At 43.3% G+C, this 21559-nt stretch overlaps 1 protein-coding gene across 1 annotated transcript in view; it reads right to left on the bottom strand.

Moving 5' to 3' along the window:
• CCDC3 (coiled-coil domain containing 3) overlaps positions 1-20355 on the bottom strand; it is a 110882-nt gene extending 90527 nt beyond the window's left edge. Inside the window, exons 1-2 of the mRNA XM_082616824.1 lie at positions 19797-20355; positions 14991-15165 (exon numbers count right to left, since the gene is read on the bottom strand). Coding sequence (XP_082472950.1) covers positions 14991-15165; positions 19797-20170 — 549 coding nt within the window. The 5' untranslated portion in view covers positions 20171-20355. The remainder of the gene's footprint in view (positions 1-14990; positions 15166-19796) is intronic.
• Between the last annotated feature and the right edge of the window lie 1204 nt (positions 20356-21559).

Genomic DNA, 21559 nt, shown 5'->3' with positions numbered 1-21559 from the left:
CTCAGAGAAATAAAATATAACCCCTTCATCTTCCACAGATGAAATTATTTAATTTCAGTGAACAAGATACCTATTGAGTATATATTAATTACGTGTTAAGCATAAAGATCCATCAAAGTAAATGGATTTGACCAAGATTAACATTAGTTAGTGGGCACAGACCATATTAGAATCTACATCTGCTGAAGCCCAGGTCCTGAATTCTTCTCATAGGTATCCATCACCCTCCACAATCTGGTCTATACAACTCCCACTACTCTCACTGCTAGAAGCCCATTCCAAGCTGAAATGCTGAAACCATTCCAAGCTCCATGTTGACTCCAGGCCTTCTGAAATTCTGGGCCCCTTTGTGAGGTCACACATCCCCCTTTCCCAGCTCAGAATGTGAAATGTCCCCCAGCCACACTCAGCTCAGGTAACACCTCCTAGATTGCCATTCACCTAGCTGGTCTAGAGCAGTGGTTCTCAAAGTCTTCAGATCCCTGGGGGATCCAGAGATCCTTTCAGGGGAGCCCATGAAATCAAAACTATTTTCAGAACAATACTAAGATGTCTTGTTCACTGTGCTGACATTTGCACTGTTGGTGAAAAGCAAAGGTGAGTAAAACTGCTGGCACCTAGTGCAAATCAAGGCAGCAGACCAAATGACACTAATAGGCATTATATTTTTCAGTGCCTTGTGTGGGCAGAAAAGATAAAGGCAGTTTAAGAATGTCCCTGATGATGGGACTTCCCTGGCGGTCCAGTGGTTAAGACTTCGCCTTTCAGTGCAGGGGAAGATTTGATCCCTGGTCGCAGAGCCGATATCCCACATGCCTCAGGGCCAAAAAACCAAAACATAAAACAGAAGCAATATTGTAACAAATTCAATAAAGACTTTAAAAATGGTCCACATCGGGCTTCCCTGGTGGCACAGTGGTTGAGAGTCCGCCTGCCAGTGCAGGGGACACGGGTTCGTGCCCCGGTCCGGGAAGATCCCACATGCCGCAGAGCAGATGGGCCCGTGAGCCATGGCTGCTGAGCCTGCGTGTCCAGAGCCTGTGCTCCACAACGGGAGAGGCCACAACAGTGAGAGGCCCGTGTACCGCAAAAAAAAAAAAAAAAAAAAAAAAGGTCCACATCAGAAAGTCTTAAAACAAACAAACAAACAAAAAAACTTCCACTAGAGCTACTGCTACTACTAGAGCTAATCAACAAATTTGGTAAAGTTATAACTAATTACATAATTAATGCACAGAAATCTCTGGCATTCCTATACACTAATGATGAAAGATCCGAAAGAGAAATTAAGGAAAGACTCCCAGTTATCACTGCAACAAAAGGAGTAAAATACCTAGGAATAAACCTACCTAAGGAGACGAAAGACTTGTATGCAGAAAACTATAAGACACTGTGAAAGAAATTAAAGATGATACAAACAGATGGAGAGATATACCATGTTCCTGGATTGGAAGAATCAACATTGTGAAAATGACTTTACTACCCAAAGCAATCTACAGATTCAATGCAATCCCTATCAAACTACCACTGGCATTTTTCACAGAACTAGAACAAAAAGACTGCACAATTTGTATGGATATACAAAAGACCCCGAATAGCCAAAGCAATCTTAAGAAAAACAGAGCTGGAGGAATCAGGCTCCCTGACTTCAGACTATACTACAAAGCTACAGTAATCAAGACAGTATGGTACTGGCACAAAAACAAAAATATAGATCAATGGAAGAGGATAGAAAGCCCAGAGATAAACCCACACACATATGGTCACCTTATCTTTGATAAAGGAGGCAAGAATATACAATGGGAGAAAAGACAGCCCCTTCAATAAGTGGTGCTGGGAAAACTGGACAGCTACATGTAAAAGAATGAAATTAGAACACTCCCTAACACCATACACAAAAGTAAACTCAAAATGGATTCAAGACCTAAATGTAAGGCCAGACACTCTAAAACTCTTAGAGGAAAACATAGGCAGAACACTCTGACATAAATCACAGCAAGACCCTTTTTGACTCATCTCTTAGAGAAATGGAAATAAAAAGACAAACAAATGGGACCTAATGAAACTTAAAAGCTTTTCCACAGCAAAGGAAACCATAAACAAGACAAAAAGACAACCCTCAGAATGGGAGAAAATATTTGCAAACGAAGCAACTGACAAAGGATTAATCTCCAAAATATACAAGCAGCTCATGCAGCTCAATATAAAAAAAACAAACAATCCAAAAATGGGCAGAAGGCCTAAATAGACATTTCTCCAAAGAAGATATACAGATTGCCAACAAACACATGAAAGGATGTTCAACATCACTAATCATTAGAGAAATGCAAACCAAAACTCCAGTGATGTATCACCTCACACTGGTCAGAATGGCCATCATCAAAAAATCTACAAACAATAAATGCTGGAGAGAGTGTGGAGAAAAGGGAACCTTTTTGCACTGTTGGTGGGAATGTAGACTGATACAGCCACTATGGAGAACAGTATGGAGGTTCCTCAAAAAACTAAAAATGGAACTACCATACAACCCAGCAATCCCACTACTGGGCATATACCCTGAAAAAACCATAATTCAAAAAGAGTCATGTACCACAATGTTCATTGCAGCTCTATTTACAGTAGCCAAGACATGGAAACAACCTAAGTGTCCATCAACAGATGAATGGATAAAGAAGATGTGGCACATATATACAATGGAATATTACTCAGCCATAAAAGGAAATGAAATTGAGTTATTTGTGAGGTGGATGGACCTAGAGACTGTCATACAGAGTGAAGCAAGTCAGAAAGAGAAAAACAAATAACCTATGCTAACACATATATATGGAATCTAAAAAAAAAAAAGTTTCTGAAGAACCTAGGGGCAGGACAGGAATAAGGACGCAGACATAGAGAATGGACCTGAGGATACAGGGCGGGGAAGGGTAAGCTGGGATGCAGTGAGAGAGTGGCATGGACATATATACACTACCAAATGTAAAACAGATAGCTAGTGGGAAGCAGCCGCGTAGCACCAGGAGATCAGCTCGGTGCTTTGTGTCCACCTAGAGGGGTGGGATAGGGAGGGTATGAGGGAGACGCAAGAGGGAGGAGATATGGGGATGTATGTATATGTATAGCTGATTCACTTTGTTATACAGCAGAAACTAACACACCATTGTAAAGCAATTATACTCCAATAAAGATGTTAAAAAAAAGACAAAGGAATCAAAACCTATCCATACAAAATAAAACATAGCACAAAACATTGAAGATAGTAAGAGAGAAAAACATGGGAAAATGAACTATAAGACAAACAAAAAACAGTTAACAAAATGCCAATAGTAAATCTTTATCAATAATCACTTTAAATGTAAATGGACTAAACTCCCCAATAAGAAGATATGGGATCGCCGAATACATACAAAAATTAAGATATAATTGTATTGGGACTTCCCTGGTGGCACAGTGGTTGAGAATCCGCCTGCCAACTCAGGGGACACGGGTTCAAGCCCTGTTCCAGGAAGATCCCAATGCCGCAGAGCAACTAAGCCCGTGTGCCACAACTACTGAGCCTGCGCTCTAGCTCCCGCAAGCCACAACTATCGAGCCCTCAGACCACAACTACTGAAGCCCATGCGCCTAGATCCCATGCTCTGCAACAAGAGAAGCCACCGCAATGAGAAGCCTGCGCACCTCAAGGAAGAGTAGCCCCCACTTGCTGCAACTAGAGAAAGCCTGTGTGCAGCAACGAAGACCCAACACAGCCAAAAATAAATAAATAAATAAAATTTATTTTGAAAAAAGATACAATTGTATTGTATCTAGAAGAAACTCACTTTAGATTCAAAGGCACATTGACTGAAGGTGAAGGAATGGAAAAGGATAGTCCATGTGAAAGATAACCAAAAGAAAGTAGGAGTGACTATTCTAATATCAGACAAAGTAGGTTTTAAAAACTGTCTCTAGAGATAAAGGTCAGTACATAATCATAAAGTGGTCAGTTCAATAGGAAGATATAATAATTGTAAATATATATGCACTCAATGTGAGAACACCTAAGTATATAAAATATTGACAAATCCAAAGGAGAAAATGATAGAATACAATAATAGTAGGAGACTTCAGTATCCCACTTTCATAATGGAGGTAACACTTAGATGCAGAATCAATTAAGAGTGGACTTGAACAACAGTATAGACCAAAAGGACCTAACAGACATATAGAAAACTTTTCACCCAACAGCAGGAGAGTACACATTCTTTTCAAGCACACATAGATATTCTCCAGGATATATCACATGTTATACCACATGTTAAGTAACAAACAAGTCTTAACAAATTTAAAAAGATTAAAAGTATACCAAGAATCTTTTCTGAACACAATGGAATAATCAATAATCGAAGGAAAAGAGGGAAATTCACAAATACACTGAAATTAAACAACATACACTTGAATAACCAATGGATCAAAAGGGAATTTTTTAAAATCTTGAAACAAATGAAAATGAAAACACAACATACCCAAACTTATGGGATGCAGTAAAAGCAGTACTAAGAGAAAAGTTTATAGTGATAAATGCCTATATTATAAAAGAAAATCTCTAATAAAGAACCTAATTTTATACCTCAAGGAACTACAGAAGAACTAAACCCAAAGTTATCAGAGGAAGAAAATAATAAAGAACAGAGAAGAAATAAATCAAATAGAGACTAGAAAATAACAGAAAAGAACTAAAAGTTGATTTTTTGAAAGAAATAAACAAAATCAATAAACCCTTACCTAAACTAAGAAGGAAAGAGAGGAGACTGAAATAAATACAGAAATGAAAGCAACATTACAATAGATACCTCAGAAATAAGAATGATCATTAGGGACTATTTATGAACAATTATGTGAACAAATTGGAAAACCTAGAAGAAATAAATTCTGAGAAACATACAACCTGTCAATACTGAAACAAGAAGAAACAGAAAAACTAAACATACCAGTAACAAATAAGGAGATTCAAACAGTAATAAAAAGACTCCCAAAAGCAAAAAGCCTAGGACCAAATGGATTCAAAGCTGAATTCTACCAACATTCAAAGAAGAATTAACACCAATCCTTCTTAAACTCGTCCAAAAAATAGGAGAGAGAATACTTCCAAACTCATTTTATGATAGCAGCCTCACCTAATATCATAGCTAGACAAACACTGCAAGAATAGAAAACTACTGACCCATATCTCTGATGCACATAGATGCAAAAGTCTTCAAAAAAATACTAGCACACTGAATTCAACAATGTATCAAAAAGATTATACTCCACGACCAAATGATATTTATCCCTGGGATGGAAGGTTGGTTTAACATATGCAAATCAAGGTAATACAGCACATTAACAAAATGAACAATTTGAAACACATGATCATCTCAGTATGCAGAAAAAGCACTTGGCAAAGTTCAACACCCATTCATGACAAAAACTCTCAATAAAGTAAGTATAAAAGAAATTTCCTCAACACAAGAAAGGTCATTTATGAAAAGCCCACAGCTAACATCGTAATCAATGGGGAAAATGGAAAGCTTTTCCTACTCTTGCCAATTCTATTAAACATAATGCTGGAAGTACTAGCAAGAAAAGACATAAAAGGCATCTAAATTGGAACAAAGGAAATAAAATTATCTCTGTTTGCAGATGTCATGATTCTATATGTAGAAAACCCTGAAGACTCCACACACACAAAAATTAGAATATATGAATCCAGTAAAGTTGCAGGATACAAAATCAACATATGCCAAAAAAAGCAGTTGTATTTCTTTACACCAACAACAATCTATCTGAAAAGGAAACGAGGAAAACAATCCTATATATGATAGCACCAAAAAGAACAAAATACCTAGGAATAAATTTAACCAAAGAAGTGAAAGATCTATGCACTGAAAACTTTATAAGATTGATGAGAGAAAGACAAAAAATCAGTAGAGAGATATCCCATATTCATGGATTGGAAGAATTAATATTGCTAAAATGCCCATATTACCCAAAGTGATGTAGAGATTCAAAGCCATCATTATCAAAATTTCAGTGGCATTTTTCACAGAAATGGAAAAAACAATTCTAAAATTTGTGTAGAACTACAAAAGATCTTGAATAGTCAAAGCCATCTTGAAAAAAGAACAAAGCTGGAGGCATCATGGTTGCTGATTTCAAATCATATTACAAAGCTATAGTAATTAAAACAGCATGATACAGGCATAAAAACAGACCAGTGGAATAGAATTGAGAGCCCAGAAATAAATCCACACATGTACAGTCAACTAGTCTTCAGTAAAGATGCCAAGGACACACAAGGGGGAAGAATAGTTTCTTTAATACATTGTGGGGCTTCCCTGGTGGCGCAGTGGTTAAGAATCTGCCTGCCAATGCAGGAGACACGGGTTCAAGCCCTGGTTCAGGAAGATTCCATGCGCTGCAGAGCAACTAAGCCCATGCACTGAGCCTGCGCTCTAGAGCCTGCAAGACACAACTACCGAGCCCGCGCACCACTACTGAAGCCCACGTGCCTAGAGCCTGTGCTCTGCAACAAGAGAAGCCACCATAACGAAAAGCCCACGCACCACAACGAAGCGTAGCCCCCGCTTGCCTCAACTAGAGAGGGCCCGCGTGCTGCAATGAAGACCCAGTGTAGCCAAAAATAAACAAATAAATAAATAAGTTTATTTTTAAAAAATACATTGCGTTGGGAAAACTGGATTCACATGCAGATGAATGAAACTGGACCCTTATCTCACACCATATACAAAAATTAACTCAAAATAAAGACTTAAAGGTAAGACCTGAAACTAGAAAAAAAAACTTCTTGACATTGGTGTGGGCCATAATTTTCTAGATAGGACCCCAAAAGCACAGGCAACAAAAGCAAAAATTGATAAATTGGATTGCATCAAAATAAAAAGCTTGGGCTTCCCTGGTGGCTCAGTGGTTGAGAGTCCGCCTGCCGATGCAGGGGACACGGGTTCGTGCCCCGGTCCGGGAAGATCCCACATGCCGCGGAGTGGCTGGGCCCGTGAGCCATGGCCACTGAGCCTGCGCGTCCGGAGCCTGTGCTCCGCAACGGGAGAGGCCACAGCAGTGAGAGGCCCGCGTACCTCAAAAAAAAAAAAAAAAAAAAAAAAAGAAAGAAAGAAAATAAATAAATAAATTAATTAAAAGCTTCTGTACAACAAAGGAATCAATAAAATGAAAGGGCAACCTATGGATTGGGAGAAAATAATTTGCAAACCATCTATCTGGTCCAAAATATACAAGGAACTCATACAAGTAAACAGCAAAACAACAACCTGATTTAAAAATGGATGAAGGAATTGAACAGACATACAAATGGCCAACTAATCATCAGGGAAATGCAAACCAAAGCCATAATGGGATATCCCTCATGCCTGTCATGATGGCTAGTATCCAAAAAATGAAAGATAATATGTGTGAGCAAGGATATGGAGAAAAGGGAACACTTGTACACTGTTGGTGGGAATGTAAATTAATGCAGTCATTATGGGCAACAGTCCAAATGGAGGGTCCTGAAAAAATGAAAAATAGAACTACCATCCAGCAAACTCTCTTCTGAGTATATACACAAAGAAAATGAAATCAGTACCTTTAAGAAATCAGTACCATGTTCATTGAATCATTAATCACAATAGCCAAGACGTGGAAACAACCTGTATCCATCAGCAAGTGCATGAAGATAAATGTGGTATACACACATACAATGGAATATTATTCAGCCATGAGAAAGAAGGAAATCCTGCCATTTGTGACAATACAGATGGACCTTGAGGGCATCATGTTTAGTGAGATAAGTCAGAAAAAGACAAATACTGTTTGGTCTCACTTATATGTAGCTTTTTTTTTTTAAACCCACAATGACATAGCACCCCACACCTATTAGAATATCCTTTTTTTTTTTTTTAACTGACCATACCTAGTACTGATGAGAATGCAGAACAGCTGGAAATCTCATACAGGGCTAATGCAAATGCAAAATGGTACACTCACCCTGGAAAACAGTTTCGCATTTTCTGATAAATTTAAACATACACTTACCTTATGATCCAGCAAACCCATCCAAGGTATTTACCCAAGAGAAACGAAAATTTATTTTCACACAAAAACCATACATCTCTATTTAGAACAGCTCCAGTAGCCTAAAACTGGAAACAACCTAAGTATCTCTAACTGCGGAATGGATAAATAAAACTGCGGTACAGCCCTATAGCAGAATATTCCCAAGCAATAAAAAAGGAGTGAACTACAGATACATAAAACATAGACAGATCTCAAGTGCTAAATAAAAGAAGCCAAACTAAGAAAAAAAAAAGCAACATACATGATTCTATTCACATGACATTCTGGAAAATGCAAAACTAGTTGGAGAAGCAACCAGAGGTTCCCAGGAGTTGAGGTTGGGGAAGGGTCTGACTATACGGCAGCAGCTCAGGGGAGGGTTTTGGCAATGATGGAACTTTTCTATATTGTGGTTGTAGTTGTGATTATACAACCATGTGTATCTGTCAAAACATAACGATACATGAAAAAGAGTGACTTCTGCTACATGTGGATTTTAAATATTAATTTAGAAAACAGAAATAGAGAGGGAGAAAGAGGAGGCCTCTGCTCACTAAGGCCTCAGAGCTCCCTGAATGAGAGATAATACATTCAACAAATGTGTAAGACACCATAAAAACATACCAAATATACAATAGTGAATAAAACAGATATCCCTGCCCTCGAGTAGTTTAGTCTACTTGGGAAGACAGCATCTGACGACTAGGAAAACAGGGACCAAGAGGCTTTGAACAGGATGGCTGCCATCTTTATTTATTTATTTTGGATGGCTGCCATCCTTAAATACAACAGCCACCCCCCACCCCCACCCAGCTGTTCTGCCCCCTTCACCTGCAGCCTCATCTGTATTCAACCCTCCACAGCCAAACGTCCTGAAGGAGTTGTCCACTCCCACTATCTCCATATCCTCTTGTCCCACTCTCTCCTCACACCCCACAACCTAGATTCTCCTCCCTCTATGGAACTGTCCTCATCTCTGCCACCAAAGCCGAGTGGTTACTTGATTTCATCTTACTTGACTTCTCAACAGCTTTTGGTTCTGTCGATCACTTATCCTTCCGGAGACTTTCTGTGCCGTTGACTCTCCTAGTTTTCCTCTTACCGGTCTGACCGCTCCTTCTCCACCAGTGTTAGCATTCTACACCACTCAGTCCTGCCCTAGGGCTTCTACTCTTACTCTAAGCCCTCTCCCATGGAAGTCTCATCCGTGTCCAGTTTCAGCTGACATTAGTTATCGATCAGACACAAAGGTATATCTTCTACTCAGAACTCTTCTCAAAGCTCCAAAGTTACAGACACAACCACACATTCAAGATCTCACATGGATGGCTCAAGGGCACCTCAACTCAACATGTCCAACCCTAGACTCATGAATTCCCTACCAAACCTGTCCTATCCCCATTTATCAGTGTTAGTTCTGGCATGCAGTCAGCCAGGAACACAGGAGTTATCTTTGACCCTCCCACCTCTTGTACCACCCCAATCCAAACCGTCATGAACATCTACTGATTTTATTTCCTAAATCTCTCTCAAGTTTGCCTACATCACTCCACCCCCACTGCCTCCACCCTGGTCCAACATCTATCTGGTAGCTTCCTAACAACCACTACCTGTTCTTACCGTATCACCTGGATCCCCTCCAATCCAGTTCCCTACTCCTGCCACTTTGGGTGGTTTTTTTTTTTGTGTGTGTGTGTGTGTGTGTGTGTGTGAATTTGCTCCCATCACCCCCTTGCTTTCAAAACATCAAGGGTTTCCCATTACTGTAGAACAAAGCCCAATCCTCACCAGGATCTACCAATCCCTGCATGGTCTGACCCCACCTACTGCTCTGGCCTCATTCTTCTCACTCACTCCCTTTCCTCCAGCCACAGGAGCTTTCTTTGGTTTCCTCAAAGGCACCATGGACCCTGGTACCACAGAGCCTTTGCACAGATTCTTCTCCCTCTCTGGATTGCTCTCATTTCCCAGTTACCCCAACATTAACTAAGATACCTCCTCATCCATCAGATTTTAGTTCCATTATCAATTCAGCAGAAAAGGCTTTCTTTACCCCTAAGTCTAGATCAGACACCCTGATTATTTCCTTTCTTTTCCTTGGAGCATTGATTTCCATTTTAAATTATAAAGTCATTAACGTGGCCTTTTGATTGTGTCCACCATCAACACTAAGACTATAAACTTCATGAGATCAGGAACTTTGTATTTTGCTCAACACTGAAACTGTAGTATCTAACACAGCAGCTGCCTCACAGTAGGCACTCAATAAACATTTGCTAAAGTTTGGACCTGGGACTTCCCTGGTGGTCCAATGGTAAAGAATCTGCCTTACAATGGAGGGGACGTGGGTTCAATCCCTGGTCAGGAAACTAAGATCCCACATGCCACGGAGCAACTAAGCCCGAATGCCATAACTACTGAGCTCGTGCGCCTCAACTAGAGCCCATGTGCTGCAAACTAGAGAGCCCACGCACTCTGGAACCTTCGCGCCACAACTACAGAGCCCACATGCCCTGGAGCCTGCGCACCACAATGAAGAGCCCGTGCGCCACAACAAAAGATCCCGCATGCCTCAACGAAGATCCCACATGCCGCAACTAAGACCTGATGCAGCCAAAAATATATAAAATAAAATAAGTAAATAATAGATCTTTAAAAAAAAAAGATTGGACTCAACAATCCCACAAAATGAGGTATGTATAATGTTATACATGTCCGCACTCTATGTAATATCAATGGATTGGAAACAGCATAACTACCTATCGACAGGGGACTTGATTAAATATATACAGTGAGGCATTCATACAATGGAATACTATGCAGCCATTTAAAGCAACTTACATGCACTGATATGGAAAGATGTTTAAGATCTACTTATGAATAACGCAGGGCACAGCAAAGTGTGCATAGTGCAGTGCCACTGGTGTCAAAGACGACAATAAATCACGTTTGAATTGTTTGTTGGACGAGAATACTCATCGAACGTTTACAAGAAACTGTGAACAGTGGTTACTTGTTTGGAGGGCAGGTGGGAACTGGGTGGATGGGTGTCAGAGGTGGGAGAAAAAAACTCTACTGACTGCCATTTTGTACTTTTAGATTTGGGAGTCCACATGAACGTGGTTTATAATTCAGTAAACGATTTTTTTTAAGTGCTCCCTGGCTGGAACCCAATAAGTTCTATTGAATGAATGACAGTACACATGACAGCTTCCTCGTCACTGTTCCCATCTCCAACACATATCCCTGTCACCACTGCTGCCACCACTCTGCCACTGCCCCGGGAAGAAGCAGGAAGCTTTTTTAAAGCGACATACCCTTTACATTCGAAAGCCCTACTTTCTAATTACCAATTTACAGTCAGCACTCTTGAGACTTGACAAAGTGCTTTCAAACATGTGTTCTACTTAGGCCCTTATAACAACCTGAGACAGTTTAGACGTTTTTAGCCCCATTTTATAGATTAGAAAACTGAGGTTGTGAGACATTAAGGGTCCTGCCCGAGGTCACGCCTCTGGAAATGGCTGAGCCAATCTCAATCTCCTGATGAAAAGTCGACGTTCCTTCGGAGGCAGCTTGGAGGATGACAGCTCCCCCACCATCCCTCCTGACTCCAAAATGGGAAAACAGAAAGATGGCAGCAGGTCTTTCACAGATTTTACTTCAATCCCATGACATTCTAGAACAGTGTGGATCAGCCTGGGTATTGGTCCTAGGGGACAGGACATGCTGAGAGGGGAAAACAGACAACTTCTGTTTTGATTGTTAACACTCACCCAGCAGGGAAGAAAAGAAGGAAAAGCTTCTTGGCTGGTGTGGAGAGAATCCTGCCAGAAAATGGGATGGAGGCTCTAATTTGCCAAAGACATCCCCCATGGTCCCATTAACACCATGATACTGCACCAGAGAGACACTAAACACTTAGGAACGCTGCTGATTTCCTGGCAACTTTTGTTTGTTTGTTTTGGTTTGGTTTTTTTGCGGTACGTGGGCCTCTCACTGCTGCGGCCTCTCCCGTTGCGGAGCACAGGCTCTGGACGCGCAGGCTCAGCGGCCATGGCTCACGGGCCCAGCCACTCCGCAGCATGTGGGATCTTCCCGGACCGGGGCACGAACCCGTGTCCCCTACATTGGCAGGCGGACTCTCAACCACTGCGCCACCAGGGAAGCCCTCCTGGCAACTTTTGAAAGCAAGATTGTGTTTCTACTGTCTGAGGCATGGGTGGAACGTTTGAGGGTGGAACTAGAGAATGGGAGGATTCAGCTGCTGAGGATGAGTTGCAGGTCACCCTGGGTGTGCATCACAAAATGTTTCCCTACGTAGTTTCCTCTGGTTCCATTTCTTAACCTCCAGATGGACCCTAGAGTCCCAGATTCATGTGATGCTCCGAGTGAGTGAGAACTATGAGACAAAAGAAGGAGATGTGCCCTTCACAACCAGAGCCTAGATCCACCGTTCAAGCTGACTGGGGGCTTAGAGGAGAGCAGCAGCAACAGTGAAAAGGACAAGAACTCAGCGTTCCTCCAGGATTTATCATCATCTAAGATATGGCACGTAATTCAAGAAAGCCATGTTAACGTGCAACATCCAAGGCCATTCATAAAGGTCTCAGAACAAATGAAGGATTCGTGTGTTCCAATTAGCAAGAGTCTAACTGGAGTAAAAAGGTGACCTGTACAACTCCTCTGGTCCCTCCTAAGACAGAGACCCCACCACCTTAGGAAAAACATAGCTTCTGATGTAATATGATGTGTTTAGACTGCGTAGGAGAGAAAATAGCATGCCCACCTTCAGACAGAAAAGGCAGAGAATTTTTAGCCTTTTTTGGAAGAAAGGAGCAAGTAATTGTCAATAACTCTTCATCTAACTCTGAGATCTTCAAGTCACAGCTACTTTAATCACTCCAGAGGCCATAAAAATTTCTCAAGGAGTGTTGTAAAATGTAAATGCTAACAACATTTACCAGAAAGCCAACTTAGTTTTAGTTTAAACCTAAATTCTCAAATGAACTAGCTAATTTAATTTAGCTCTAATGTGGTACATTTCCAAATGGTCCACGGATAAAAATGGAAAGAGCCAAAGTGTTGAAAAGTACAAGGTCCATAAACGCGTTCAGCTACACAGCAGCTCAGCAATCTGTAACAATTAACTTTCCTCCCCAGAAGCTTCTGACTCTTCGAGCAAATGCACACGCCCACCCTTTGTTGTCTAAGAGACCAGGGTGATGAAAGGGAAAAGGAATTCTCCCCAAGATCAACATCTGACCACCAGAAATAGGACTGCCTTCACACTGAAACAATTCTCCATGGTCCTATTGTTCTACTTTTTTCTAATGATGGAAAAATCTAATTCCAGGGAAATGTTAATAGCTTCATTATGTGACCACGGGGCTAATCAGTTATATAGCTAAAGAGTTTGGGGGCTAAACTATAAGGTATTTTTGGAACAACATCTGATCTCTTGATATAAATCTATTGTTACCAAGGATTTAGTAGTTTAAGCAAAACTCCCACAGGATGGAGACCCAAAGGACCAAGACTAAAAGGATTTCATTCGGAACATGCTAAGGACTGACCCAGGCTGGGGATACTCAGGCTTATACTTGGTAGGTCCAGTTCAATGCAGGGTGGGTGCCAGCACCCACCACCAGATGAAGAGCAGAAAAACAAACTAACAAACAGGTGCTTGGGACCATGTTGGGAGCAAAATATAAGACAAGCACTCAGAAAATTCTGGCAAACCATGGAGGAAGGGTCAGAGGAGTCTAGATCTGTCAGTCGAGGAGGCCTAAGGAAGGAACCCTTGGTCGTGTTAAGGAAGTAAGAATCCACATTTTTCCTTAGTTGGATGCACCTGCCCATCATGAGAACAGTTTCTGGGCAAAGAACATGAAGAAAGCCTCCAGGTGCCAGGGAGCCCTGGGCAGAAGGTAAGGAGGTTTGGGCAAACAAGGCCACTCCCCTGGGCCAATCCACCAGACAAGAGAAAGTCACATCCCCCAAGGCCACCCCAGATAGGAGAAAAGAAGGAAGCCACCTAACATGTGCAAATTGACCCATTAAAAAAGTCCTTGTTTCAGGGGACACCCACATCCCCACATCAGAACTCTCTCCAGTGGTCTGTCACATGGTCCTAAAAACATCTCAGATGGGAGACTGGGAGCCATGAGCCACCACCTCCCCTGACCTGGTCCCACAATCACCACAGGTCTATTGTGGCAATGCCACTGCTCTGGGAAAGTGACAATCCTCAAAATGTCTCCACAACTCTGGCAACTGCCTCAGATCGAAGGATCCCTTTTATATTTTCATGCCCAAAACTACCCGACCCTTACATTCCACAATTACCTTGGTCACACTGTACCTCCACGTCTTAGCAACTATAGATAAGAATCATAGAAGTGTTAGCTATGATAATTATTTAAGTCCATTTCCTTAAGGGCTTTTTCTTTCCTCTTAGAAAACTCCTTAGAGCCCTATGCTATCAGTAATAGTGATAATAATAGTGATCGCAGTCGTAATAGCTCATGTGTATCGAGCACTTACTGTGCTAGGGGCTTTACACGTTTCCATTTCCTGCCTGGTTAAATCATGTCCCATCAGCCCTACGGGGTAGCTGCTACTATTGTTTCCATTTTACAGAAGACGAAACTGAGGCACAGTGTGCCAACCTTCATCCCATCTTGTTCCCTCACTTTGTGAGGAACCCCACGCCAAACAGTAAAGCCTCAGAAATCCAAAGTTTATGAGCAGTGTTTGTTAACTGCGGGCAGGGAAGGGAGAAAAATACTCTTTGGTCTGGGTTTTTGGAAGAGGACTCTTGACTCCCTTCGTCACAAAATGCACACAAGATGTAGCTATTCTACTATTTTGCTGTAGCTCAGAGTACAGCCAATTCTTACCCTAGTGTCTTCTTGGACCTCCCAGTCACTGGAGAAAGTTGCCAGTTGCTGCCCTTGGGAACAGTTTGAAAACTGGAAAAGGCTGGAAAACATCCTTCTGTTCTCTTGAGTGTCTGGAAAGATGGCATCTTGGAAATTGACTCCATGAGGCAAGAGGTTATAATTTTCATCCATCCTAATGGAAAAAAGGAAAAAAGCAGAGCTGTAGACTGGATACATATGGGGTGTACCATCCTGAATCAAGAGTCAACAGAAGACTGTGACAGTGTTGCCAATTTTATGACAATGTCTTTTTTTAAAGTATTGTTAATTTACAATGTTGTGCTAATTTCTGCTATATAGCAAAGTGACTCAGTTATACACGTATATGTACTTTTAAAAATATTCTTTTCCATTATGGTTTATCCCAGGAGACTGGATATAGTTCCCTGTGCTATACAGTAGGACCATGTTGTTTATCCATTCTAAGTGTAACAGTTTGCATCTACTAACCCCAAACACTCAGTCCGTCCCTCTCCCTTCCCCCTGTCCTCCTGGGCAACAAGAAGTCTAGTCTCTTTATCTGTGAGTCTGTTTCTGGTTTGTGGACAGATTCACTTGTGCCATATTTTAGATTCCACATGTAAGTGATATCATACGGTATTTGTCTTTCTCTTTCTGACTTACTTCAATTAGTATGATAACCTCTAGTTACACTCATGTTGCTGCAAATAGCATTATTTTGTTCTTTTTTATGGCTGAGTAGTATTCCACTGTATATACACCACATTTTCTTTACTCATTCATCTGTCGATGGACATTTAGGTTGTTTCTACGTCATGGTTATTGTGAATAGCGCTGCTATGAACATAGGGGTGCATGTATCTTTTTAAATTATAGTCTTGTCCGTGTATATGCCCAGGAGTGGGATTGCTGGATCATAGGGTAGTTCTATTTTTAGTTTTCTGAGGAACTTCCATACTGTTTTTCATAGTGGCTGTACCAACTTACATTCCCACCAACAATGTAGGAGGGTTCCCTTTTCTCCACACCTTCTCCAGCATTTGTTATTTGTAGACATTTTAATGATGGCCATTCTTACCGGCATGAAGTGGTACCTCATTGTAGTTCTGATTTGCTTTTCTCTAATAATTAGTGACGCTCAGCATCTTTTCATGTGCCTACTGGCCATCTGCATGTCTTCTTTGGAGAAATGTCTGTTAAGGTCTTCTGCCCATTTTTTTGATTGGGTTGTTTTTTGTTGAGTTGTATGAGCTGCTTTTATATTTTGGAGATTAAGCCCATGTCTGTCACATCATTTGCAAATATTTTCTCCCATTCTATAGGTTGCCTTTTCTTTTTTTTAATGGTTTCTTTTGCCGTGCAAAAGCTTGATTTTGATTAGGTCTCTTTTGTTTATATTTGTTTTTATTTCTATTGCCTTGGGAAACTGACCTAACATCGGCACGGTTTATGTCAGAGAATGTTTTGCCTATGCTCTCTTCTAGGAGTTTTATGGTGTCATGTCTTATGTTTATGAGAAAAAGTCTCATAAAGGCGCAAAGTCTCTAAGCCATTTTTTTTTTTTTTCTTTTTGCGGTATGCGGGCCTCTCTCACTGTTGTGGCCTCTCCCGCTGCGGAGCACAGGCTCCGGACGCGCAGGCCCAGCGGCCATGGCTCACGGGCCCAGCCGCTCCGCGGCATATGGGATCCTCCCAGACCGGGGCACGAACCCGTATCCCCTGCATCGGCAGGCGGACTCTCAACCACTGCGCCACCAGGGAGGCCCTCTAAGCCATTTTGAGTTTACTTTTGTGCATGGTGTGAGTGTGCGTTCTAACTTCACTGATTTAGATGCAGTTGCCAATTATACGACAATGTCTTACATGGCTCTCATTAGAGGAGTGACTTTGTTTCTCTGCCTCACATCACATGAGTCTATTCTTAAGGTTTTCAAAAAACGTGAGCTGGGGAATGGGGGAGTGTGCGCATGTGTCTGTCTATTTGTATCTCCCAAGTGGCCTTCCTTCTCAGAGTGTTTCTTGGTGAAAGGAAAGCCAGTTGTAATGAGCCGGGATTCAAGTCCTACCATTGCTACTTACCTCCTGTCCGACACAAAGTGAATTTCTTAAATTCTTTAAGCTTCAATTTACAATCTATAAAAAGAGGATGACAACAGCGCCTTATTATTTAATGGTGGTGTAAGGACTGCATTTTAAAAAGTAAGTAAAGCATCTGGCACAGAGTGAGGACAGTATGAAAGTTAGTTAATATTTTTACAGAGCCTCACGTAAAGTATCTGTTGGCAAGATAAAGTCAAGAAAAGGAAAAGGAGAGATGGGAGTTACCCTCCGGCCAAAAGGGGGCATTTAGGGGTCACCAGGGAGTCTCCACTGCCACTTTCTCCTGTGACACTGACCAGAATCTGTTCTCTTCTCAGTGGGTCCCAGAATAACAGAAGAGGAATGATTTGTATGCGGTTGTTAACATACATCAGGGCAACACAGCCCTGAGAAATAGAAATCTGTCAGACTACCATTTGACTCTGTATTTCTGCCCTAACGTTTTATAAACATGTCATAGCAAAAGATGAAAGAGTTGGTTGACCACCGCAGAGCCAGCAGACAAAACTGTATTTCATTATAAAATCGGAAAAGAAAATAATGTCTTCTCAAGTACTCCAGCTCTTTTTTTTTTTTTTTTTTTTTTTTTTTTGCGGTACGCGGGCCTCTCACTGTTGTGGCCTTTCCCGTTGCGGAGCACAGGCTCCGGACGCACAGGCTCAGCGGCCATGGTTCACGGGCCCAGCTGCTCCGCGACATGTGGGATCTTCCCGGACCGGGGCATGAACCAGTGTCCCCTGCATCGGCAGGCGGACTCTCAACCATTGCGCCACCAGGGAAGCCCCAGCTCTTTTTTCTTGGGAAAATTAAGTTTTATTGTTGAATAGTTTTATAGCTGGGTTCCCAGTGTTTTCCCTAAATAAAGGCATGAAAAAATCTATGTGAAGTTTCTCTGTATCAAGAAGACACTGTCTCACTCCTTGCTGACTTCATTTAGAAACTCTACTTCTCAAGCAATTAAAAAAACTCAGCTTAATCTAGCTAAACCACCCAAGCCAACACAAAGCACGCCATGTATTCTAAACTTAGATATTCTGGCTTCAATATGGAAAACATGTGTTGACATGAGCTTCCCGACGGCCCTCTGTGGAACTTACTGTTTTCTTTCTCAGTGACATGAAATCTCGAGAGCTAAAAGTGAGTCTGCAGGCCAAGGTCATGGTCAGTCCATATTTCCTTACTGCTACTCCAGGGGCTGGGAAGACTGGATCCTCTGGATCCCCTGAAGATCAAGATAGAGAGTGAATCCACGGCCCATCACAGCCGTGGATTCACTCGCTATCTTGATAGATACAGAACCTCAAAATGGAATCTAACGTATCAGTCTTCTCCTTCAACTGGAGACAACCAATGCATTTAGGGTTCCACCTGCTGTTTTTTATTTCAAACTTCAGTTGAACCCATCGTCTGAATTCTTATCCACACGCATTTCACCGTGACCACAAGACCAGCTTTCATGGAACTGCACGAGATTCCAGGAGTCTCCAATCAGACAGGGCGTCCTACCTAATTCACCTCTGTATTCTTCAAAGCCCTGTGACACCCCGCCCCGAGCCCTTACCGTCCTCCATAAACCTTTGCTATTTCGAAGAGCCTGGCATTGAGGTCTGCTGGCAGCTGATATGAGCTAACATGAGTGAAACAAGAAGACAACAGCTGGGCTGCATTCCACACCATTCCCATCTTGGCATTTAAGCAGGTGCGCAGAATAGAGTAACTATTCGTTCCCCATCTAACCTGAACCAGGTGTTTTGCATGAGTTACTGTGTTTTAGTCTCAACCAGCCTTGTTTCTCACATTATGAAGGTGAGGCTATTGAGGTTCTGGACAAGGTCAGTAACTTGCTCAAAATCATAGGGAGAGCAGAGCCAGAATTCCAGCAACGGTCCGATTTCAGAGGGTTTTTTTTTTTTTTTTTTTTTTTTTTTTGCGGTACGCAGGCCTCTCACTGTTGTGGCCTCTCCCGTTGCGGAGCACAGGCTCCGGACGCGCAGGCTCAGCGGTCATGGACCACGGGCCCAGCCGCTCCGCGGCATGTGGGATCCTCCCGGACCGGGGCACGAACCAGTGTCCCCTGCATCGGCAGGCGGACTCTCAACCACTGCACCACCAGGGAAGCCCAGGGGTTTTGTTTTGACCACCGCCCAGCCCAAACTACTCCCACCGAATCCAGCTTAAAATATAGGGTCCCACCTAAATTAGGGTTCCACCTGTTCTTTATTTCAAACTTGAGTCGAAGCCATCACCTCAATTCTTATCCACAAGCATTTCATCTGGACCACAAACCAACTTTCATGGGACTCAGAGAGGGCTCCTGCCTGATTTACCTTTATATTCCTCAAAGCACTGTGACCAGGGTCTCCCCGCCCACCCCCCGGAGCCCCCCGCATAAACCTTTGCTCCTGGAACAGGCTGGCTACTTGTTGCTGGAAACCACCTAGAGCTTTTGCCTGAAACATTCTTCTGCCCTTTAAGCGCAGGAATCATCCCTCTTTTGCCAAGTCTTAGCCAGAGGTACCCCGGATGTTGTAGACACGTCGGGAGGAGCAGGAAAGAGGCGAGTACGGGAAGGAGCCCAAGGCATCATCTAACATCGCACGCACGGCCAGGATCCTGTGGGAGGTCCTGATCCGGCTCCCAATAAAGGTGACCTCACACGCAAATGGCCGAGGGGGTGGTGTGGGCGGGAGGTGGCGGGCTCACCTGAGGAAGAAGAAATAGGAGTAATCCTGGACCACGGTGTGGGAGTGACAGGAGAAGTAGCCCAGGCCGGTGAGGTTGAGCCTGGAGCCCGCGGGCACCTCGAGCATGCTGCCCCACGCCTGGTCGCACAGCATCTCGATCTCGGCCGAGTAGAAGAGCCCCGCCTCGCCGGCCTCGTACTGCCAGGGCAGGTAGTTGTACAAGCCGTGCACCTCTTGGTGCAGCGCCAGCACCTTGGCGTACACGATGATCTCGGCCAGCTCGGCGCGGCAGCCCTCGCTCAGGGGTCTCCACTCCGAGGGCAGCTGGCAGCTGCGGGAGGTTCCCAGCCGGCCGGCCAGGCAGAGCGCGGCGAGCAGCAGCCGGGGCAGCATGCCGGCGGCGGGGCGAGCGGCGGGACCGGCCTGGTGGGCGCTGCGCCCGAGGCGCACTAGCCGGGGCGCATGGCGGGGAAGCCCGGGGCGGAGCTGGGGCGCCGGTGGCGTCGGGGAGCCCGGAGCGGCCGGCCCACGGCGCCGCCCCGCCGGCCGGGGAAGCGCAGCCCTGGGCGCTCGACGCGCCGCTCCCTCCGCCGCCAGGATCAGCCGGCTGGCCCCAGCCCGTGACGCTTTAAAAAGGGCGCGGGGAGGGCCGACCGCCGCCTCCTCCTGCCCACCGCGGGTGGGGCGTGGGCGGCGGCGGGAGGGGCGGAGGCGGGACGCGGGCCAAGGACGCGCGAAGCTCGGGAGACGCGGGGCGCTGGACCCGTAGCCCCGGGCCAGGCGCGGTGTTTGGGGAGTGCCGGGCTCCGCGGAAAAGCCAGTGCTGGGAGCGGCGGCCCAGCCCTCTTGCAGCGCCCCGCGGACCGACTGGTCGAAGCTTTCCAGGCGCAAAACCTGTTCCAGATGTGGCATCCTTAGAATGATCGCTGTCAATTGCCATGATTACGCTGTATACGTTTTTGCATTTTCTGTAGTTCATTTAGAGTCAAATACATAGAAATCTAACTTTACCATCGCAGAGGTCAACTAGGAAATTCAATGTGATACAACAAACTTTTCTGGATTCATTCATTCTCTCTCTCTCTCTCCCCACCCCCTTATTTTTTAATAATGCTCTTAGGAAACCCTTAAAGATTTGAAAAGCCAAAGCCAGACTGCTCTGATTTTCCTACAGTTACATGATTTCATGTTTTACATAATTCCTACATTCAGATTCTGAATACCCTTCACCTGAGAAATAAATTCAGAAGTAAATTGCAAACAGCTTTTCACAAGTCAATGAGTGGCTGTGAGGAGAGCCAAACTCCACAGTTAAATCTTTATTCCTAAACTCAGCAGTTCCTTTTATCTCCAAATTGCCTTAATTGCTCCTAATGTAGTAAGAAGAAAAAAGAGGGTATTTATAAATATGTAATATTTTATATAGGCAATACATATACATAATATGCATATAATATACATATATGCATATGTCATACATATTATATAATATATATTTATAGTAAATTTATAAGCAAAACTGCCTTAAAATGGAAGGCTCTTTGTTCTGCAAGCATATTAACCAGGGTATCTGCAAGTGTAAATCTTAGAATCCAGATGAATTCTTCTCTGTACTGAAGGGAAGAGCTCTTAGGGAATTCTGGAAGGAAAGGTAAAGAGAAAAGAGTGTAGAGAAGCAGGAGAGAAAATTCCAAGGCTGGGGCCTCACCTTCCATGATCCCCAAACCTTCTTACCGTGATCCCTGAATCTTCGGTCAGGACAACTGAATTCGTGAGTGCTTC

This window comes from Mesoplodon mirus, assembly GCF_964341445.2.
Source record: "Mesoplodon mirus genome assembly, chromosome: 4".
Taxonomy (NCBI): domain Eukaryota; kingdom Metazoa; phylum Chordata; class Mammalia; order Artiodactyla; family Ziphiidae; genus Mesoplodon; species Mesoplodon mirus.
This window is presented reverse-complemented; position numbering and strand designations above follow the sequence as displayed.